Genomic DNA, 18663 nt, shown 5'->3' with positions numbered 1-18663 from the left:
GGACAATAAATCCAGATTAGTTGCCGTTCACTGTGGTGGCATACAAAGATGTGAAGGGGGCTGCCAGTGTTTTTGATGTGGCCACTGCTGTAATTGTAGAACTATGAACAGAGGAGGAAGGAAGAAGGAACAGCTTGTTCAGAAGTTGTTAAGTGGTATGTGTTATATGTATTTATTGGCATACATTATTGTAAAACTTTAAAAGAGCATGAGAAATATAATTCTTCTTACATTTATTTCCAATAATGTATATCTATGTGTACTTTCAGTTCATTCAAGAATAAAATAAGCCAATGATTTTAGAAACTATAGGGTTATATTTTAAAATCCTTAAAAATATGTTGAACACAATTTCAAGTAAAAATTTGTGTCCAGATTAGCAAGAAAACATTTAAATTTATTTTGGCTGATTTTTTGACCTGCAAACACTTGAATTAAAAAAACAAAAACTAGCTAATGTGAATATTTAGCTATATTTATTTTCTTAAAACCTGTTGTGAACGCTAGTGCACTTATAGCTATATATTCAGTTCAGCTAACAATTGCTGAATATCTATATTCAATAAGATGCTGACCAAATATATAGATACATATCTATTATGTTTTGCTTCTTGAAGATTTTATTTCCAAAGTAGAGTGATTTTTCATTTAGGATTGTTAGTTGGTACCAGAATTAGGAGAAACTGGGTTTCTATATAATGCCTAATTTTAGCTACTTAATTTTAGCCAGTCTAAAGGTGTAAAGTGACATATTGTTGGTTTAATTTGCAGTTTTCTGATTACTGATGTGTTTGAGCAGCTCTTCCTATGTTTACTGTATATTTAGGTTTTCTTTTCTACAGATTGCTTCTTTAAATTTTGTGCTTTTCTTTTGGTATTCTTGTTTCCTTTTGATTAAATTATAGGTATTTATATATTAGAGATATTGATTTCTTGTTGGTTTTGGACTTTGCAAATAACTTCTCTCAGTCTTTTATCAGTTACCTTCATGCATGATGTCATTTATTGAGCAGAAATCCTTAATTTCAATATAATCAGCTTCAAGAGTTTTTTGCCTTATGGTTTATAATTGAGGGTTTTGTTTTATTTAAGAAGTTCTCCCCTACGCCAAGGTCAAAAGATATTCTGATATATTTTGCTTTATAGTTTTACCTTTTATATTAAGACCTTTAGTTCTTCTATAGCAGGAGTCAGAAAACATTTTCCTAAAAGGCCAGATAGTAAATATTTTAGATTTTGCAAGCCAGTGGTCTCTGTCACACTATTCATTTCTGCCGTTGTACTGCCAAAGCAGCCATAGACATACATAAATGCATGGGCATGGCTTGTTTCAATAAAACTTTATTTACAAACACAGACATCTGGCATTCAGGTCTAGACTCTACCTGTGTTTTTGGTATTAGATGGGATTCCAGGTGTTTATTTTCCCCTCCCACATACTAAGTCAGTTTTTATGATACCATCCACTAAAAAATACATTACTTCCTCATTGATTTGTAGTGTCACCTTTCTTGTGTATTACTTCTCAAGTTACTGGGATCTGTTTCTGACCTCTATTCTGTTTCATGGGTCTTTTTGCCTGTTTTTGCAGCAGGGCCACATTTCTTTTATCCCTATGGTTTTGTAGTATGTCGTAATATCTGTCAGGAATAGGTATCTCTCATTACTTTTCTTTCTCAGAGTTAACATAGCTAGCTATTCATGGACCTTTATTCTTTCATATAAATTTGAGAATATATCTACTGAATCCTTCAAGAAGTATGAGAATGATATTCTTTAGGATTTAATTAAATATAGAGGTTAATTTGGGAAGAATTGGCATATTAAATTGCATCATGCAAGGACATAATATTTCCTCATTTATTGAGATCATGATCTTTTTGTCTTTTTTGATTTAAAAAATGTTTTTCTCAATGGGAGGGTTGTATATTTTTGATTAAGTTAATTCCTAAACACTTAGTATCTTATGGCTATAGTGTATGGGTATCTTTTTTTATTACATTGTTTGGTTTTATTGATGTGGAGAAATACTAAGTTATGTAATTTATGTTTTTGAAAGATTAATAAAAAGTGGTTCTTTTGAAAGATGAGATGAATAGACTGCTGGCAAACTAATAAAGAAAGAGTTAAGACAGAAAAGTAAAATATAGAACATACTAGAATAAATAATTTTATCTCAATAATAAAGATAAAGAATTATAAAAATAAAAGCTCTAGGAACAGCTGTATATTCCTAAATATAAAATATCAAAATTAGCATAAGAAGATGTAGAAAATGTGAATAGGATGATAATTATTTTAAACAATTGAAGTATTAAAGACCGCTTCTCCCCAAAATTTCTAGGTCCAAAAGGCATTTATAGGAGAGTTCTATAAAATTTTCAAGGAATAGTTAGTTCCTATTTTATCCAAATTATTGAAGAAAATAGAGTAAAAGCTGAGCACAGCTTATTTTCTGAGGCCAGTGTAATTACCTGTTGCTAAACAAGATAAAGACCACCAGAACAGAAAAGTGTAGACTCATTTACCTTATGAATGTTATCCTTGGAATGCAAAGATAGTTTAATATCAGAAATGAGCACAGCTGTATTCCAATAAAACATTTTTGGACACTAAAGTTGAATTGTATTTAATTTTTATATATCACAAAATATTCTTCTTGATTTTTTTAAAATCATTTAAAAATATAAAAACCATTCTTAGCCCACGTGCTGTACAAACACAGGTGGATGGGCCCAGTTTGGCGTGTGAATTATAGTTTGCCAACTCCTGATCTAACTATATGAACTGATAGAATCAACACCTGTTAAAAATAATTCTTCCCTTACCTTTATTATTTGCTCTCTGTTAGGAAATATGCAGGGCAAATTATATCACTTTCCATTGGTATAGCTTTCTGCAAGCACTTTATGTTGCTGTTTATTGACATTTTCTGTCCACTGATGACTCTTATCCCATTCTCCTTTGTCCTTGTAGGTTTATTTATCTTATACGCCTTCAGATCAACGCAGTTGTATTGCTTTCTCCACTTCATATTCACTGTGTCCATCTTCTTTAGCCCCTTAATACTTTTGGGGTCATTCCTTATTTCTAATTGATTATGTTTGCCATTATTAGCATTGGCAGTTTCATGCATGTTATGTGTTTTAAGCACTCTATCCCACTTCTGTCCTCTTCATGCTTTAGAGTGAAAACTAAAGCACAAATTGGGGGAAGATATTTGTTAATATAAATAAATGTAAGAATATTAATGTCCAAACTATATTTTTAAAAAAACGTTCAAATCAAATGATAAAAAGATAATAGAAAAAATGGACAAAAGACTTGATAAGAATTTCATAGAAGTAGAAACCCTGATGACCAATCATATGTGAAGTAAAGCTCCATCACATTGATTATCAAGGACTTGTAAAGTAATCAGAGTGATAGCATGTCTTACCCACCAGATTGGCAAAAATTAAAAAAAAAAAAAAGATATCACCTGCTTCTGAGGATAGGGTATAACTGGAATATAAATTGGTACAACTAATTGGAAAAACAATATGGCATTACCTAGTAAAGTTAAAATGCCCCACAGGGCCAGGCAATTCCGCTTTTACCTACAGATCATGGAGAAACACTGGACTGTGTATGTGTGCCAGGGGTCGTGGACAAGAACGTTCACAGGAACAGTGTTTGTGATCATAACAGATTGGAACAAAGAAATGTCATCAGCAGTAGAATGGATAAATAAGTTGTGATGTATTCATACTTGGAATTCTGTACAGCAGTGAAAATAAGTTATAGCTACATACAAAGGAATATATTTATTCTCTGCTATAAATATATTTATGCCCTGCTATTTTAAATCAAGAATTTATTGAACTTTGTCATTGGATACAAATATTTTTTGTTTGAAAAATAGGATTGAAAGATATCTTGGCCTTTAAAATGAAAATTTCTTGGAATTGTAGGGAAGTTTAGGCAAATAAGATATAGAAACTATGATTTTTAAAATTAATTTTAATTATATAAGTAATATATGACTGTATTCATCATGTAAAACTTAAAAACATATGGAAAAGCAAAGTCTCTTTTGACTAGTACTTCCAAACCAGTGCTTTTCTCCAAAGTAATCCCTATTTTCAGTTTGGGATGTAGCCCTTGGATTTTTGTTTATGCATTACATTCATATGTACATACATACATATGTACAAATGTACTAGTAGTGAATATATATTGTTTTATGCTTTTTTGTTGTACAAATGTCTTAAGTTTTTTATATGTCAGTTTATACAGATGTATATTTTCCTTTTGAAATTGTATGTATTCCATGGTATGGACTTTGTATAGATTAGCCATTATCCAACTGATGAACATTTATTTTGTTTTTGTTTGATTACAAAAATATGCTACATTGATTATTATATGTGTATTTATGCATTTATATGTATATATCTATATTATGGATAGTAATCATCAGTTTGTTATAAACATAGCAAATATTTTTCTAGTCTGTTCCTTGACATCAAATTGTTACGGCTTTTGCTCTTTTTTTGTGGTCATAAGATCTCTTTTCCTAGGATCCTAAATATTTTATTTTATTATTATTTTTTTAAATTTTACTTTAGACAGAGTCTTGCTTTGTTGCACAGGCTGGAGTGCAGTGGTGCAAACACAGTACCACAGCCTTGGACTCCTGGGCTCAAGCGAGCCTCCCTGCCTCAGCCTCATGAGTAGCTGGGACTACAGACATGCACCACCATGCCTAGCCAATTTTTAAACTTTTTGTATAGAGGGGTTCTCACTGTTTTTCCCAGCCTGGTCTTGAACTCCTGGCCTCAAGTGATCCTCCTACCTTGGCCTCCCAAAGTGCTAAGATACAGTTGTGAGCCACCTGCCTGGCCTGTGTTCTCTTACATTTTAAAGTTTCTATTTGTAGTTTTGTTTTTAGCATTTAGTTCTTTAATTCATCTGAAACTTATAATACTTTGGGAGAATGGTATGAAGTAGGGACATAAATGTATTTCTTTCAAATGGCTACAGATTATTCCAGCATCATTTATTGAATGAGTAATCACTGATTGGAATTATCTTTATCATTTATTGCTACTACCACTATTAGCCAAGATTTGTTGAGTATATACTAGGACCATTCACTATTCTAAGCACTTTACCAGTATTATCTCTTAAGTTTTACACCACCCATTGTACAACTGGGGAAGTGAGACAGGAGAGGTTAAGTGATTGTCCAGTATAACACAGTAACTAAATAGCAGAGCATGGATTTTGATCCACAAATCTAGCTCCAAAACCTATGCTCTTAACTCTAGGTAAATATGGGAAGTTTGAATTGATAAATTTATTTGCCATTTTCTAGGCAGCCTGAGCTATGAATTGCTTGGATTTTCCCCTTCTTGGATCATGATTGAAAACTTAGTGTTAGAGAGATGGAGGCCAAATTGCGGTTTTTAAAATTGAAGATAGTCATGGGTAAATCCAAAGAAAAACAGTATTTCTCAGGTTTATTTTAATATATTTCTGATAACAAACAAGATATGATAGCTTTAAAAATGTTTAAGATATTTTAAATTTGGATATATGACCAAGTGAGAACTTGGTCAATATATGATACAAGTGAGTTTATTACTTGATTAAGTAAATGTTGGTGCCATTCGGAGTTTTATTTAATGTTGAGATTATCAGCTACTTTATTATTTTCTGACTTCCTTGTTGTCTTTTGCACTTACCATATATCTGAAATGATAGCATGATTTTGGGACTTATAGCCAGACTAGCCTGGATTAAGATCCTAGCTCTTGTGCTTTTGCTGTTTCCTTGAGCTAGTAATTGAACATCTCTGAACCTCTGTTTTTTCATCTTTAAATTAGGTGATAATACTGAAGGGGGGTGGTAGGATATTTAAATAACATAATATTTGTAAAGATACATACTATGTGGTAAGTATACTAATTTGATTTCATTTTAAGACATGTATATGAAAGTCTGTGGCTTAGGTTAATAATTTGCATTTCCTGTTTATATCTCTCATAGAGGAATACAGTAACTTTTATTTGGGAGATTTTGAGTGAAGTACAAAGAGTTCACTGTTAGCTAATTTTTTTTAAATTAACAAGTGAAAATTATAAACTTAGTAAAAATTAACTCTCTCAAGTAATTGTTAATTTAGTATCTTTGTATAACTTATTTGTTTTTTCTTCTTTCCTAAATTATATAATTTCTAAATTATTAACAAAAATCTTAATACCAAAGGTATCTTTTTTGAGTAAAATGAATTAATTCTTAAATGTCATGTAAAATATAAAAATATTTGGCTAATTCATTTCACTATCTAACAGATAAAGTAGTTGAAATTTGTAATAAAACATATAACTCTATTCTAGGATGTGTAGGCATTTTTCTAGGGAAATAGTTTTAAGGCTGTCTCAATCTGTGAGGGGGCATATTATAATTTTGATGTTTCTTCCTTTAAGATTTATGAATGGACTTTTAAAATTTGCCGCTTAGATACCACATCATTCTGTCTACTGTATTAAGATGAAGTTTTGCATCAAATGGTCCCTCACATTCCTCATATTTCTGAGATTGTCTCATTCTAAGAAGTACACATTATCTAAAAAATGTTTCCTAGAATAGATGTCAAGTTCATCTTCCATTTTATTAGATGTCAATATACTAGTCTCCAAATAACTTAGAGTTATGTGGTTTATTTAAAAATTTAATTAACTATTTTATATGGTAGACCATGAAATGAATTAGTCAAATATTCCTATAGTTTACATGACATTTAAGAATTCATTCATTTTACTCAAAAAATATACCTTTAATGTTAAGATTTCTATTAATAATTTAGAAATTACATTAAATTTTGTCATTTTTCTGCATTATCATTTATAATTATCAATGTGTTATGTTGTTTGTTTATAAAAATGCTGATGAGGCCTAGCTAGTTGAATGCCCAGATGAGAGATGACAATAAGGAATTGTCATTTTTATGAACATGTTTGGTATCAAGTATGCAGCATGTATTATAAATATGTATCTTTTGGTTGAATAGAAAAGTCTGCTTTTCAATTAAGTGGTTAAATGTGGTAAGGTACAGTATAACTTTTATCAATCACATGGAAACTTTTTTGTAGAAAATTTACAAAATGCGAATGGATGATAACTTTTTTCTATAAAATGAAGAGGTTAGGTCACAGCCCTGCAGTGTGTGGGCCTTGCCCCTGTCTCACCCTGCCCGTGTGTCCCGCAGGTGCGGCGGTGGCGGGCATCTACAGAGTCGCGGGGAAGAACATGGCCCCCCTGGAAGCGCTGGTGTGGGGCGTCGGACAGACTGTGCTGACAATAATCATCTCCTTTTCAAGGATCCTTGCCACACTTTGAGGTTTGTGTGGGAATGTCCTGCTTCACCTAAGGAAACAGATGTACAGATTCCCTGAAAATGGCATTGTTAACAAGTGGGAATGCAAGTGTGCAAGAGCGTGGACCGAGCGGTCGGAACTCGAGGAGGACCGAGGACCTCGAGCTGCGGGGAAAGGTTGCCCTCTGGTGTTCAAGTGGCTGCACTACCGCACTGCACCTTACGTGCCTCCGTCCCAGGCAAGGTGCGTTAAGACACTACGTGAAGCTACACGGAAAAGCACCTTGTTTAGCTGCCTATCAGGTTAACATTGGTGTTGAAATCATCGTTCTTAACAGTGTTGTGTTCAGGTACAGGAACGTTTTGAGGGATTGATATATGTGCCAAACTCTTTTCTTTTTGTTAACATTGATCATGTGACAATTTGCAAGCATAGATGTAGATGAGTGCTGTGAACATCTTTGACATGAATTCAAGTAATGTAGTAAGATTTTTGTTTTGTGTCGCTAAATCCCCTGTGAGTGCTAAATACGGAATCGTTTAATATGAGAGACATTATTTGACTTTTAATGTTGAGTGTTCTGGGATTTAGGGCTTTAATATGTTTAGGCATTATTGTTATTTAATTTGTGTGGAAAATAATAGTCTTCTTCATGGAAGACTAGCTAAAACTGTTTTAAGGACTCAGAGTAGATCTATAGGGTGCATACTTTTCACTAACTTAAATAACACCCTTTTAATAGTTGCCCTCATGCATAAATATTCTATTTATATGAATTAAAAAACTTTATGGGTTACACACATTGATTGTAGTTTGTGTGCCATGAAAATATAATTTGAAAAATTTCTTATAAATTTTGTAAGAAAAAAGTTTGAAATGCATGTTGCATCTTTGACCCTTCTAAAGAAAGTTCTGGCCTTGTATCTCATGGAGAAAACATTTTTATAATTAGTATCTCAATGGGATTATATTACTTGTTGCATATATCTTGATTTTTGATGAAACATAAATGGTCTTTCATCCTGGAGTATTAACTATTTTTAGAGAGTGGCCTAAATTAGGCACTGGAAATAAAAAGCCTCATTTGTAGATAAATAATAAGTAAATTATATTGGAAGAATAATAAACAATTTTACTTTGGATATGTGGTACCATCATAATTTTGCTAAATAAAAATTGGGAATGTAGTAAATAATTTTAAAATTGGCAGTTAGTCTCAGCATATCAATATAGTACTGAACACATAAAATGATTTATTTCAGTTCAGTTCTTGATTTATGCCATTAGGTTATGATTTAAGTTCACTAGAAGAATCTATAAGGGCATTTATTAAAAATGGAAATGTCCTTTGTATAAAACATTTTCAGAGGTTTCGGCAATACAGTTGTTTTGTAAGAGTACAGGAAGTATAGGGGAAACACACAGCCTGGCCGATTTGGTCTCCTAATGAGATTTTTTTTGTTACCAGGTGCAGTTATGAATGTGCTAATTGAAACAAAGAGCTATTGCAGAGAATATGAAGTTCAGGACAATGTAAAAAATAATCTGGCAACCTAGCCTCACTGTTTAACCTAATTTGGTATAATAGTGGCCTTCTGTTAGGTCTCCTTCAAATTTTACATCTTTGTTACCCACACTACTTTTTCTCCACCAAAAACAGGGTATATCAACAACTTACAAATGAGGAGTTGGGAAGGGCATACTTTTACCAGTATGGAAGCCAATTTGGGGCAATTTACTAAAACACTGAGGCTTGGAAAATTTGTTTTTCTTCAAAAAAAAAACAATAAGTAACTATGTGTGGATCTTTGAAGTAAATCTTAAAATTGATTCTTTTTATTATGTACAAGCCTGAAATTATTTTCATGTGTTCTTTATATTCCAGATGTTTTCACAAATTAAATTTAGGCTTAACTTTTCCATGTTAATTTGATTTCTCCTTTTCTGTTAGACTTGAACTGTGTTTTCCTTTATTTTGGCTACTCTGTCAATAATTTAAATCATTGATATTCTTGCAGAGGAATTACCAATAACATGTAGAAATTGTTTCAGATCTACAGAATGAATGTTTTAAAATACGGTTATTTTAAGATTTAAGAAAGTTATCATGGTAAGGTAATATGGAACACATGGTTCATAATCCAGAATTAACCAGAAAATAACTTGTACACATTAAATACATGAATGTGTGGACCAAAGAGATTTAAACTCTTGTTTTTACTCTAGAATGAAAGCATAATTGAATGGTTAATAGTTAGTTTGTAGGGTGTCCTACAGTTGTCTTAATTATCCAATTGCTTTACATTATGAACTGGGTATGTGTGTGTATACTTTTAATTTTAGGGAATATTTTTGGTTTCTTTGCTGTTTTCAGTTATTTCCATTGGGATTTTGTACAACTGTCACTCTTGATGTTTTGAAATGCAGTTGAATCATGTGAATTTATGAAATTGTCTTAATAGCTATTTATGTGCTGAGATTTTTAAATAAGTTAGTGGTTTTCCTATAGAGACAAGAAATGTTTAATGATATATATACAAGCGTATATATATCATTATATACATATATATAGAGCTGCTGTATAGGAATACAGTCTAACTGGAAAGCTTTTGTTCAATGAACACTTTCATGTTCTTAGTGGAGAATTTGATATATTTGTTCAGTTGAATGATTTTTTAGATAGGTTTGAGGATGTTTGAGAATTTTGAATTTTGGGAAAATTTTCTTGACTTAATAGTTAGCTGGAGACCCTTGTTTAGGGTATAACAAAAACTCTTAGTGATGTATTTGGGTTAAACTTTCTTACAATTTGTATGTGATTTAGCAGTAAATTTTCTTTGTGACAGTGCAGGAAGGAAGGGGGAAATCCTCTACAGCTGATATACTTTTATTTAAAAAATGTTCAGTGAAATATTGCTGATAGTGAAATCTGTTCTCCAGAGAAGGAGCTCCTGTATGCCCAAACGAATTGTTATTTAATATACTGGTTAGATATATCCATAGATCAGAGTTAGCCAGGGGCCTCCTATAAACTACAAATGTGACTGCCCCATGAACAGTTCCACTGGTTGCCTAGAATAAAGAAAGTCCTAAATGATAGCTATATTCAGTGCTTGCAACTTAGTATTATTTTAGGTCTTAATGTTTACCAAACAGTGTTATAGTTTGTTACCCAATATACTTCCTTAGTATTTCTTACCCAATATACTACTGCCCCAAACCATATAAGGGTCTTGTTTATACTTTAAATGCGAGAAATAAAGAAATGAGTAGGTCTGCATAACTTAAATATTTGTGACTTACATAAGGAAAAGGGGTAATTTAAAATCAAAGAATGTTGTCAGAAAAGGTCTTTAGTGAACCTCTAATTAAGATGAAGGGAGTGAGGCTGCCATGTCAATGTGCCCGGGCTGACACTCACATGCTAATCGATTTTGTAAACATTTTTTGTGGCTCTACTATATACAAAGTGCTATACCAAATATTTCCTGTAGTAAATACAAGAATGATCAAGATGGGATTCCTGCCCTTGAATCCTTTAAGAACTAGCAAGATGATTTTAAATCTTAAAATGGTTGGGATACCATTTTGCTTCCTGATTCTAGCTGAGAGTTCAAGTCCTGGGTTTTATCCCCAAATTCTGATTTTCCTTGTTCATCTACTAAATGGATTTTCAATAACTGAGATATCATTGCTGTGGCATAGTTAAGAGAATATTGGACTGTAAGCCAGCAATGTAGATTTGATTCAGGCTGTCACTTGTCAGCTGTTTGGTCTTGAGCAAATTATTTAACCTCTCTGATCTTCAGTTCATACTTTATAAAATGTGATTAATACTTCATGTAGTTATTGTGAGGATTATGCAAGATTTTTTGTGAATGGCAAAGCAGTATTTGACAGTAAATGATCAATAGTCACTAGAATTTTTTAAAAAATTACAATTTGCAATACCAGTTGAATATATTGTCTTGTAAAATTCACCTGTTTTCTTCCATTTCCTTATTTTCCCTATATATATTTTAAGAAGGAAACTAAAAAAATTCTCTGTAACCTTGCTTCCTTTACCTCCCCTCTGCCCCTTTATTTTTAAGATCAGCAGATGTTTATTGAAGAACCCTTTGGGAGTTGGCGGTGGTGGAAACGTCCAGGGCAAGCAGGATTAAATTACGAGTGCTGTTTACCACTGGTTAAAATAGGAACACGGTAGAGGTGGTTAGTGTTTACTCCTTTGCCTCGTTGTACTTCCCTTGGGTTGATTCATGTACCTTCATTGACTCGCTGCTATACGCAAAATATTCTCCTTGTGTTAGGGATAGAAGAGTGAGTGAGGTCTAAGGCCCGGCTCTCCTCCTTTCTCTCTACCCCTGGGCAGCTGGCTCCACAGTGTGGGGCCAGGAGTGCAGCAAAGTAGATCTGGGCTCCAGGGTCTACCAAGTCCCTTCCATGGACCAAAGGCGCACAAGCCTTAGTTGTTATTTTGTTTGCTTTTCTTAATTTAAAAAGAAGTACCATTATTCTTAATTTAAGTCCATTTTATAATTTAGGAAGTAACAAGATGCTAAGAGCACTTTCTGAAATATTTTCAAACTGCTTCACTCTTGATATTATACATTTTTCTCCCAGAAAGTCTTAAATCAAAATCTCTTCAGTCGTTACTTAAGATGAGAATAATGTGGAAAATTACTGAAGAAATTCTAGTGGACTTAGAGTGCAGAGAAATTTGCTAACACTCACTAAGTAACTAGGTAAATTACTGTTGCTTTTAAATAATCAGGGGTGAGATTCTCAATGGTTAAAATGGACTAGTAATCAAATGGTCTCATAATCTTCCTTAACTTTCTGCCCTTTTTATAACATTTTGGAAGAATACTCTTCAGGGTAAAAAGTGCATCATTTGATTAAAAATTATAACATTTTTCAAATATGTGGTACCATTTTGTAGCTGAGGGAAGTTTAAAGACAGGAAGAAATGTTAGAGGGGTAATGCACAAAAAACAAACACATTTGATGAAGTACCTATGTTATGTGAGCATGGTTTCCCCCTTCTGTGAAGACTATAAACTGTACCGTATGAGTGTGTGCAATGCATGTTTACAGAAAGCTGTGTTTCTTTATATGTGAGGCTTCACTGACCATAATGCATTCTGAAATCATGCTACATTTTTGCATGTGTGTGGTTTGCTCTTCTAATTTAATGATCTCTGTTCCATGTAGGTAATACAATGTTGTTAAAGAGGCTGCTGAATTAGGTATCTACAAGTGTACCTGTGAATTTGTTTGGGGGAAGCAATACTTAGTATATCAAGTATTTTCAGTAAATGTGGAGATGTACCAGTTAATACTTTATTAAATTAGTGGAAGTACTCAAATTTCTGAGTGAACTGAGCTATGAACTATAATCGCCTCTTCCCCTAAGTTTAGAGGACTCATTTTCACGTTCTCTGCATTTATTGCACATGTTGAACTTACCTAATAATCCTTTCTTGATTTTGAGAACTAATTTAGCAATTTCTTAAAAATCTTCCTCCCCCTTCCATACAGATGTCATATGTTATAAACATATGTACAGTTTGTTGATAGAAGCCAAAGTGCTGGTTTAGAAGAGAGTATTCTTAACACCCATGGTTATGCAGCTATGGTCTTATTGAAAAACAAATACTATAGGCAAGTCAGGAAAGCATGAAGCTCTTAAATATTTTTTTAGATTATATAGTGTACCCAAATATATCTACCTACCCTCAATAGTAACATGGTTATCTCCTTTTTCAGAATGTATTTAGGTGTGTAACTGAAACTGGAAAGTAGTTTGACATAAATATATAGAAAGAGGAACTATAATACTTTATCATCTGGATCCCACAACTGTAACACTTTTTGTCCTAAATATAAACTGGTAATTCCAAAAAATCATTGCTTTTTTTTATAGCCCTGTTTAAATGAATGTTAACTTGAGAGTACTAGTGATGATGATAAGTTTCCTTTGTTTTGTTTTTAAATTAAAATATTTACACATCATTATTAAGTATCTTAGAGATGGAAAATTTTAAAGATTTCTCCATAGAAAGCAAAATAGAGGCACTTGTTTGAATAATGATAAAAATGCTTTATTTTGGATGCTGGATGAGTTGGTAGTCTAATTGTTGACACTTTCTTAGTATTTATGATATTGGATGCATTTATGTGGAGGAATTTTTAAAAGTTTTGGGCCTCCCCAATACATACATTCAGGCATGAGCTCTACACACTTAAAGGAACAAATATGAAATTCCACAGTATTTTTCATTTTAGCCATATAACTTGGTAAAATTCTTATGATTCTACCATAAGTATTAGCCCCTGACCTTAGTCATTCTGGAGCGAGGGGATCAACTTTATCTTAAATTTAGCTAGCTAAAATGTGGTTATTTAGATAGGAAAAATAGTTTTTCTGATAGGTTTTTAAACTCACTTTCCAATCGTGTTAACTCTCAGACCACTGATGAATCATTTAGTAAATCACAGGACAGTTTTTCAAAGCTAAATGATGCCTTAGTGCCTTGAAAGTTAAGATACTTTTGTAAAGTGGATTTAGTGAGATTCAGGATTGTCACCAATGAGTCGACTTTGCGCATGTCACCTGTGACTGGGAATTCAGAGTTTAGGAAGAGTGTCGTTGAAACAAATCTTAGCTATCAACTTCTTACGGTTCAGTGTAAATCAGTTATTTAACCATTGACTATGACAGATGACAGCTACTTTTGTTATATTTTCATGATGTGGTATGTATTATTTTTCTCTATTTTTTTCTTTTTCCAAGTAAGTGTGAAATGGGAGAAATGTAGTCAAGAAAATTAAATGTAGGATTTAAAATTTTAGTTTTGTTGTAAACTAGAGATTCTAGTGTGAAAGTGTTAGTTTTATACTGTAGTACAAGGGCAGATGCTTTATGTAACATTTAGAAATATGTTTACCATCAGGGATTTATTTTTACTATAGAAATACTAAATGTACTGTGAAGCTTAAAGACAGGAAGAATAAATGTTGGAGGGGTAATACACAAAAACAAAGGCATATTTGATGAAATACCCTACATTATGTGAACACAATTTTCCCGCTTCTGTTACAACTATAAACTACACTGTATGAGTATGTGTACTGCATGTTTACATAATACAGTTTAATTTCGAAGCATTATTTAAAAAAATACTATGTTTATATATAATGCCTAACAAGCTGTAAATATTGTATACTATTGATTTTTAATTTTATATAAGCAATTTTTTTATTTCCCAATTCATGTACAAATCTCATTGTGTATATAGCATAATTTCCTGGAGAACACAAATTTTGCAGTGAATTTTAAGTATTTTAATTGCAGTAAGCATTAGGTTAGCCTTAGAGATGTTGATCTTTATTTTAAATTATTTTTCACCATTCTCATTTTCTTCAAAGGGCAGCAATAAACACATGCAAGTTATTTTTGATTATAGAAAGTTGGTCTACAAAGATAAGATCTAGGTTCCAATACATTGCTTTAAAGAAAAGATGCACAATCAGTATGATCCAGTGTCTACTCACAGGCCCTTCTCTGAGGGCCACGTGTGGCTCTCCTCTTTGTAATATACAGGGTGAACTCTCTACTGATACACACAAAACAGCTGTTAAAAGTGAATCCAGCACTGAAATGTCACTACACAGAATTTATTGGATTAAAAATTTGTAATATACAGTATTTTAATAAAGTTTCTGTATTCAGTTTCATGCACTTATATATAAATAAACCTGTCTTTAAAAGCTTTATGGGGTGTTTGACTCTTGGTGATGTATCTTTTCAACTCATTCAGTGTGGACTCGAATGTCTTCTCATGCCCTTTGGTCAAGTTTTCTGGGTTTCCCTATGGGTTTTGGAGGTAGTGCTGAAAAGGTAAGCAGGAAGTCTAAGGACAAATTTGGCCTAGTTTATGGCTTTGCCTAGCACCAATGAGGCCACATGAGCGTCGACTTCTGAGAGGCATTGTTTTAAGATGCACGCTATCACTTTAGTAATAAGGAACTACCGTTATTGAGGGCTGGTTGCCTGATAGACACATCGTATATACTCTAACACTTGAGGTAACCCCTCAAGTGATGTGTTTTATCACCATTTTATAGACGTGGAAATTGAGGTTAAGAGAAGGTGAGAAACTTGTCAAGGTCACACAGTGAATAGTTGCTGAGCTGGGGTTTTCTTGCTCTACAAAACTTTTTGTTTTTTCTCCACTAGGCTATGTTGGTTTCTGCTGAGCACTCTTGGAGTTCTTACCTGTGATGAGATAATATCTCATGACTGACAAAGACCAAATGACATTATGGGATTTTGAAAAACTACCAACTCAGGATGTGAATGGTCAAATTTATGCTTATTTTGATTTTTGTTAGGGATTTCTGAGGGAGGTGTTAGGTACACAACTAGGCTCAACTACTGTCCTGCCTGAGGAGAGATTGGTGTGACAAAGCCAGTCACTGCAAATGTCACAAACCCCGCCAAAATAAAAACTAGCTTAGTTTTAAAAATTGTGCAACATAATGGAAGGAAACATTTTTTTTTACATACACTGACATTTATCTCACATACTTACTAAATTGAAATGTACTTTCTTTTTCCATGTTAACTTTTTCATTCAACAATAAGAATTATGAAATTATTGTATTACATGCATTTCCTCCCTGACCATGAATCTTAAAAAGTTCTTGGGCAAAATATAAATCTTGAGATCACAAAAAAGTTTTCTAATTTGATTTTATTATCTTTGGCTCTTGAAGTAATATTCTTGTAATGTTTTTGTGGTAGGTGAACTATCTTTGGGTACTTTGCTATTTGCTGAGCATTGAAAGGAGGCATTACATTTCAGATTTGTGACCACCTAAGGTGGACAAGACCAGAGGGAAAGATAATCTAGAAGGAAGACACGCGGATCTTACACTGAGCCTTGCAATGGTGAATGAGTCGTAGTCAGACTTGCAAAGGAGGAACGTCTTGTATTTACTGAATAGGTACTTACATCATCTGTGTTTTGTAGTTGAACCTTTATTTATTTTGGGGGGAGGAAGGTCTCCCTATGTTGCTTAGGCTGGTCTTGAATTCCTGGGCTCAAGAAATCCTCTTGCCTTAGCCTCCCAGGTAACTGGGATTACAGGTACATGTCACCACATCGGCATTGAACCCTTATTTATAAAATAATACCTAAAGGTTTAGGGTGCAGAAAGGAAAGTAAACAACCCATGGCATATCTTCGGGGAGTAGAAATTGGGTTTACTTTTAGCTTCTAAATGGAACCTTAACAGAAGATTCTATCCTGCACCACTGCTTCTGTATATTTGCTCTTAATTTTCTTAATTCATTATCTCGAGACAGTCTTCTTTTGGCCAATTTTATGAACATTATTCAGGTCCAGAAAGTTCTTGGAACTGATTCGCAATAATTGCATCAGGTGGTTTTCTTGCAAAGCAAGAGTTCCATCACTAGATGGTGCAGTGGTTCTATTTTATTTTTCCCATTGCTTTCGGCTTGGACATTAGTTCTTAACCTATGAGCCCAAATAAACTCAGGTTGTACTTTTGGTTTCATTTACACAGTATACAGCTAATGTTAATTTTTTTCCAAAACAAATACACGTGAATAAATTAAATAGAAAAATCAAGGTTTCTACATTTCATCACTAGCCAGTTTAACTTTCCGAAGAATGTTAAGATAGAGTGTTTAGGGTTATTGGTAAATCAGTAAAGTCATGTTAGTTGTATGATTTTGGTAAGTCATTAATATGGACCTTGATTTATGTATTTTTCTTAAATTTCAAGTCTTAAGGCATAATGGATTTTATCTAATAGTTTGCACTTTTTTAGAGACGTTTACTCACATAATCAACTTGCTCCGATAAAAGAGCTACACCAACATAACACAGTCGGCCTTGTTGTATCATGAGGCTTGATTTTAAATTCCTGCTCTACCATTTAGTATCTGAACATGAGCAAGTTATTTTAACTTCTGTGATCTTCAGCTTTCACGTTAGTAAAATGAGAATAACATTTTGTGTTGCATGTAGGGAGTGCTCAGCAAATACTCTACTTTGTCCCTTAGCCTCTTCCCTGTGTTGTCTGCACATGGAGGGATGATGTCGTTCTAGACTTTGCTACAAGTTTTGGTAGTAAGTTCAGATACCTCTGTTTTAAAGTCAGAGCCAGATTCTGTGTCCTGACAGAGCACAGTGGATTTTGAGGGAGGATTTGGTTCAGATTTAAAGTGTCCCACTCAACTCTGTGCTGCTTTTGCAACAAAACCTGCTGAGGGAATTTTTTAGAAACATACCTCGGTGGGAAAGAGCCTGGTTAGAAACCAGTGTGGATAAACTTGCTCAGCTAGCAAATTACTTGCATTCTCTAAACCAAATATGTACAAGATGAGGAAGCCAAGGTGGCCAACATAAATGAAGTCCTCCCGAAGGGTGGGCATGACGTGCCTATCAGCTGTGCACGTAGTCATCGGCCAGCTCAGATCCTGTTGCACAAGGGCTCCTTGACTTGTTTGTTGTTTGACGGGGACAAACTGTAGTTCACATTTGGAGAAGGGTTGGTCTTTTCAGCTGCAGAGTTTCTGATTTTAGAAGCACAGGTTTCATTATACAGCGTGGTCTGTAGAAGCAGGCTGTGGAGATAAACAAACATGCCCTTGCACTCAGGGTTTTAAATCAGGACTGAACTTAGACCAGAGTGGAGAACCAAACAAATTTTCATACAACTACACCTTTCCTGCCCCTTTGGCTTACTTTTTGTGGGAATTGGTGTTGGTGGGTGACTCCAAAATGTGATATAAGAAGACGCTTGCGTTGCCTTTGATGTGGAAAATAGGAGAAGGTACAGAGGTGGGTGGGAGACATTGTAGGGTTGAGGGGGCCACAATTTTGAGAGACTCTTGACTTTTTAAAGCCCTGCACATGTTACCTGAGTGGGGATGGTAGGAGACCTGGGTCTTCTCCCTGGTTCTGACCCCTTGTGCACATGTGACCTCATATTAAGCTCAATCTCTCTATGCCAATTTCTTTTCCAATAAATGTGAAAACAGATGAACTCCCGTTGTCTTCTCATCAATGCAGGTTGACACGTTTGATGGGACGACATCAGTGTAGGCCTGTTATTCTCGGACTTTCAAAGACCAGGGCCAGTTTGGCATCATACGTTTGACATTTGACGTGTCCATTATAGCTCCAAGCTGTAGTCCATCTCCAGGTTTCTCATGTGAAACTTGTTTAACTTGGGGATTTTTTTTTTTTGCAAGATGAACAAG

At 33.8% G+C, this 18663-nt stretch overlaps 1 protein-coding gene across 1 annotated transcript in view; it reads left to right on the top strand.

Moving 5' to 3' along the window:
* The window catches only part of TMEM170B (transmembrane protein 170B), a 36032-nt gene extending 26878 nt beyond the window's left edge, over positions 1–9154 (top strand). Inside the window, exon 3 of the mRNA XM_045551767.1 lies at positions 7256–9154. Within this exon, the coding sequence (XP_045407723.1) occupies positions 7256–7386 (131 nt within the window). The 3' untranslated portion in view covers positions 7387–9154. The remainder of the gene's footprint in view (positions 1–7255) is intronic.
* The last annotated feature ends 9509 nt before the right edge of the window (positions 9155–18663 follow it).

Source organism: Lemur catta, chromosome 5 (genome assembly GCF_020740605.2).
Source record: "Lemur catta isolate mLemCat1 chromosome 5, mLemCat1.pri, whole genome shotgun sequence".
In the NCBI taxonomy this organism is placed as follows: domain Eukaryota; kingdom Metazoa; phylum Chordata; class Mammalia; order Primates; family Lemuridae; genus Lemur; species Lemur catta.
This window is presented reverse-complemented; position numbering and strand designations above follow the sequence as displayed.